At 43.3% G+C, this 5,606-nt stretch overlaps 1 protein-coding gene across 1 annotated transcript in view; it reads left to right on the forward strand.

Moving 5' to 3' along the window:
* Positions 1-495: 495 nt before the first annotated feature.
* The window catches only part of MRAP2 (melanocortin 2 receptor accessory protein 2), a gene marked incomplete at its 5' end in the record, with an annotated part of 5,986 nt that continues 875 nt past the window's right edge, over positions 496-5,606 (forward strand). The window contains one exon of the mRNA XM_010179526.1: positions 496-595. Coding sequence (XP_010177828.1) covers positions 496-595 — 100 coding nt within the window. The remainder of the gene's footprint in view (positions 596-5,606) is intronic.

The following is a 5,606-nucleotide window of genomic DNA, read 5'->3' on the forward strand; positions in this document are numbered from 1 at the left end:
AGACAGTTAGATCTTCCTAAACCTATTGTGTCAAATAAATCCGTCAAAACCCAGAAACCGAATAGTCTTAGGCAGAAATAATGTAAAATAGCAAGAGTTCAGTTTTTCAGGGAATAGACATTTTTGCTGAAAATGAAATAAATCCTTTCCTCTGAGTTCTAGCGCTGAAGCTGTTTCCAAAGCAATGCTTGGACATGGGCCAGGCATCACAAAGGGAGCTGCTGTTATTTTACTAACCAAGAGAATTCAGTGTCTTCCCTCTTCCAGCTTGTTTCTGGTTTGTCCAGACATCAGTAAAATTTGGGCTAGAAATGAGAGCTTCTGTGGCAGCTTTCTGTTACAAGTAGATAAAGATAAATCTGACCATCCTTCCTCTTTGCCAGCCAGGAGTAAGACGCAAAGTCTTTTGGGATTTGCAGCCATGCTGCACGTGGAAGGGAGCTTTCTGCAAGTGCAGGTGCGATACTGATCATCTTGTTTTCTCTTTTTCACCAGATTCCATCGTGATTGGATTTTGGGTTGGTCTTGCAGTTTTTGTCATCTTCATGTTTTTTGTCCTGACCTTGCTGACGAAGACAGGAGCACCACATCAAGAGTGAGTGAAAACTGGAACAGCAAATCTAGGCTGTTAAGTTGCATGTTTGTTCTGCGGTGACAGTGCTGGCATTGCACTGGCTCAGCACCATCCTCTTCTGCTCCGTTCTTACTAAAGGGTGTCGTCTGTCTTTGTTTCAAATAATCTGTGTCCCAAGCACTTCCAGGAGATAATTCTGTAGAATTGCTATTAATGTGTTTCCTATTTAGCATGTAGTCAGTAGGCATGCAGCAAGAGAAGGAAGTAACTGCATGTGCGCATATTTGTGCTAAAACGAAGTTGGTGGGTAGGCTGCCAAACGGGTGGCTTTAGATTACTGTTCTGCAAGTAAAGGTAGGCTCACATTATGATGGGTGGAACAGAGAAGTGTGAATATTAACAGAGTGTATACAAGTAAAATGTGGTGTGAGTGTTAAACTAAAGGAAGTCTGGAGGGTTTCCATATGTTTGTGGGTTCAAGTCCAGAAGGTAGATGTCAGTAGTATTTAAAAAATCATCCCTTAACCATGTAGCTCCCCTAGTCTCAGAGCGTCTTGGTTTCTGCTGAGAAATTTCAGTAGATGCTGAAGTGCAGATCAGCTCCACATCTGTTTAAAACTGAAGTCCCCTGAAAGTCACGAACTACCCCTTTTTCTGGTTCTTTCCAGCTGGTAAATATGTGCAGACCATCCCTTGCCTCGAGCCTTTATCTGCATTTGCACAGCACACAGGCTGTCAGCATCCCTTCCTCTGAGAAAGTTTGAGCCTGCATCTCAGGCTCGTGTGCCATAAAGTGGAAATAAAAAGCCTCTCTGGAGACTGAGATCACTTGCAGTCAGGTAGCAATGATGCGAGGCTGATTGTGAAAGGCAGTTGTTAGTGCTTATCACTTCCTAAAGCAGCCTTCCTATCTCTGCCTTCCACAGGTTCTTTGCTCTTCAGTCATGTGTAGACTGGCTCTGAAACGTCGTGTAATAGCGCATCTCTAGAGACAGGGCCGTATTAGGGAGGACATAGGTATATTGTGAGGCTCTTCTGTGCTTCTGTATTTTTTGCTTCTGTGAGAAGGAAATAGAGGCAGAAGAGTTCAGCTTCCCAGAACTGACTTACAGAATTTCATAGCTGTAGTTTTGCCTCCCTTACGCGTTGTCATGAAGTAGTCGCTCTGCTCCCAATTGTATCTGAAGTCCTCGTAAGTGTTGGCATGCTGCTGCTTTTCCCCGGAGATCTTATTTCTTAGCTGAGCATCCGAGTCTGTATGCCACATGAATATAATATGAGAGGGGAAGAAGTGGTGAAGTCAGATATACAACAAAGAAAATTTAATACAGGTATTTGTCAAAAGCTGTAAAAATGTAGCAGAGGTCTGCTTGGTGTCTCCCACTGTTTCTGCTTTCCTCATCCGTTTCCTTGGAGCAGGTTGCCTAAAGAGTTTGTGAAGCCTTGTTCTTTGGTCAGGTTCTATATCCAGACAACCTGATCCAAATTCAGAGTTGACCCTGCCTGGATCAGGGCATTAGGCCAGATACCTCCAGAAGTCCCTTCCAACCTACATCTTAATATGAATTTTCTTCAGTTGCTGAAGAGAGCCCAGTTATTTCTCCTTGTATTTGTTCTAAACTTCCTCTGCAGCTTTGGGAGCCGTGGGCTTGAATGTGTGCCTACCTATTATATATGGTGACTTGGCACCTTTAACAAATTTGAGCACTATTTTTTTTGAGCTTTGATAACAAAATGTGTCTGGACTGGAAATGGATCATCCAGGAGTGCACTAAAGGCAGTGAATACTGTTGTTTCCTCTTATTTTTGATCTATGTATATAAAAGGAGAACATAAACACCCACCTGTAAGACCAGTGCAAACTGTGGTTTGTTAGCGTGCATCTTCTCTCGTTATACCTGTCTGGATTCTTCGTGACTCAGTTTTTCATTAGTGGGCTGTCTCGCAGCCCTCCTTTAGAAATGGAAATGTTAATGGGATTCCTAGGTCTTGGGAGAAAGCCAGCCGGGTTGATGGACACGTCTCTGACTTCACTAAGTCAATTTGGCTGTTCTTTAAAGTACCATTAATGTGACAGAGAAGTGTAACTGGGTTCAGATGGATGGATCCAAAATAGAATACTCTTGGGTTTTTTTTTCCAATATTATGCTTTTCTTGGCTCAATATAAAGGGGTATAGCTTGTTCTTTTCAAAACTGTTCCAGATGTTCAGAATTGGGTACTTTCTAAGACCAGAAGAAAAGGACCAGGATATGGATGGGGAGAGGTAGAAATTGAATTAGTTATGGAAATGATGCCTGTTGCACTTTTCTTTTGTTTCCTTGCATATTTGTATGATTAGAGCGTTAGCTTGTGTGACAAAACAGTGTTGACAATCTTTCTGAATTTCTGCCTGGAAAGTGCCCTCATTCATCACTCAGGAGAAGATAGTATGCGATGTTTGTTTCCACATTTACAAATGTCCCTAAAAACACATTTGTTCAACAAATGCCTGTGTTCATGTAATCTATCTCTACAAAATATTGGCTGATGTAATCTCAAAGCTTCACACAACTATTGAGGCAGTAAAGGTCAATGACTGATGTATTTTTTTTTTAATTTTTATTTTGTTTAAAGAAATCAGTTGGTTTTGGTTAAGGATTCTGGGGTTAAATCCACTCAGAGAAATGCAGATCCACTGAAACAAAAAATTATTCTACACATGTATGTATGTGCTTGCTGAAAACTTAGGTTCAGGGTAGTGCTTCTGCATTGGTCCTAAGGAGCTGTTTAAATCCCCCACGTTCCCTTTGGGATGCCAAAAGCTGTTATTTTTGAGGATGGGCTACTTCTTCCTTTCTGTGGTTTGATGAGCACCCCAGGTCACTCCAAGGAGTGTTGAGAGAAGGGGTGTTCAAACTACAGAGGAATCTCAAGTGTCAGTACCAAACCAGTGTGTTAGGAGGGTATACTGGGCAAAATGTTCTGTACCCTGGCAGCGCACTCAAGGCCAGTGGGCAGAGTCCAGAGCTTAATACTGAATCTTACAGACCAGAACCCAGCATCGCAGGCTGGAAGATGCCCAGAAAAGGGAGCTTGGCTTAGTTCATTGGCAGCTGCTTGCTTTGAGCAGTTTTCAGTATGTTTGATGCTCAGGTGTCTGGCATTCACCTTCCTCCTCTCTTGTTAGAGCTTCTGGGACTCGGGGTCCAGTTGGCCCAAATGCTGCAAAAGGGATTTGATTGTCCAGGTGGCGGCACTCCCTGTCACAGTAAAACTGGGATTTCTGAGGCTGCTTTTACTTTGTCTGTTCTGAAAAGATACACACTGAGGTACAGTGGTATGCTCTAGTGAGCAAGAATGTGCAAGTTTATAGTCTAGTAGAAAAAAAATAAATTCCTCCCCAAAATACAGAAAGATCATGTTTGTGGGTTTTAGAATCTGAAAATATGTCTGTGTATTAGGTCATAGAATCACAGACTGGCCTGGGTTGGAAGGGACCTTAAAGCTCCCCCAGTCCAACCCCTGCCATGGGCAGGGACACCTCCACCAGCCCAGGCTGCTCCAAGCCCCATCCAACCTGGCCTTGAAACCTGCCAGGGAGGGGGCACCCCCAGCTTCCCTGGGCAACCTGGGCCAGTGTCTCTCCACCCTCACAGTCAGGAATTTCTTCCTAATATCCAGTCTAAATCTACCCCCTTGCAGTTTAAAACCATTTCCCCTGTTATCACATTCCCTCATAAAGAGTCCCTTCCCAGCTCTCCTGTAGGCCCCCTTCAGGAACTGGAAGGCTGCCGTACAGTCTCCCCAGAGCCATCATCTGTTTCCCAGCTTATGAGCACAGGATTATTCTCTGTCATAGGTTTTCAACATGCTGGGTCATTATACACTTTCTTTGCATCTTCTCTTCTTCCATTTAGATCAAGTTGCCATTGCCATCTTGTGTGCCTCCCTGTACAGTCAGCCTTTGCTCCTTCAGAGCTCACTGGATTATAAAGCACTTTTCACACCTATGAATTTGTTTTCCTTCTCTCATGGATGCGTTTTAAGCTTTCTTCTGAAGTCACTGCTGCTTAGGCTCGTAGCGCTTGTCCTTCTTTGTGTGCTTATTTGCCACTTCCGCTGTCTGTGCCATAATACTACATAGAAATTTTTGGTGACAGATTTGCAAAACCATGCAATTTAAGTTTGGAGTGGTGCTTTCTGAGGCATTATAAATACATAAATGTCAGTAGTCGGTTCTGAAGGCTCCCACAGTACTATTCCAGTTTGCGTCCTGGTGTGGATACAGTAGATTGTTACTTAGATATTGGTCTGTCTTGCATCAGTTTAAACATTATCCTTCTACATGCTTTGTGTTGAAATGCAGAATGAACCGACATGGTTTTGACAACTGCTGTGATTTGAAGGCTGGCGTAACTGATCTTGTTAGTACAGAATTTTGGTATCATGTAGTGGAAGTAAATCAGCATTCAAGAAGCAGGGATCTTCAAGATTAAGCTATGGCTGAAAGGCTAATGGTAGGTGTCCTCTGGACGTGAAGTTTTTAGGGGTAGATTCCTGAAGGTGCCACCTGAGGCTTTCAGAAGCATGTAGACACTTCCTGCTGTAGGCTTGAGGGAATTAAATTACCATGTTTCTCTGAAAAATCTCTGTAAATGCTGTGTGTGCCTTTAGGAGTCCAGCTGTCTGGCTCCAGTGTGATTTGCTGTGTTCACACGTAAGCAGTATGATTTATTGATTCTTACTTAACAAAATTTAGGTTCTGAGAACATTTTGATTTTTCACTGCTTATCCTCTACTGCCTTTCAGGTGCGAATAACTTGTATTTTGTGACGATAGCATAGACTTCAGCCTGACAAAGAATGTATTGCTATCTGTAAAACTTGTGTCTACTTCGAGCTTTCCTCGCCCCCAGCTGTTTGCGGCTCCTGCCCAAGTCTATGCAGATGGAGCTGATTGGAGCTGACGCTTCTGGAAAACTCCAAGAAGGATGTTGTGATGTCCTTCCTGGACTCTGGGGCTGAATTAAGACTGCCAGTCGTTACAGCAGG

The sequence above is a fragment of the Mesitornis unicolor genome, unplaced genomic scaffold (assembly GCF_000695765.1).
Source record: "Mesitornis unicolor isolate BGI_N332 unplaced genomic scaffold, ASM69576v1 scaffold14092, whole genome shotgun sequence".
Taxonomy (NCBI): domain Eukaryota; kingdom Metazoa; phylum Chordata; class Aves; order Mesitornithiformes; family Mesitornithidae; genus Mesitornis; species Mesitornis unicolor.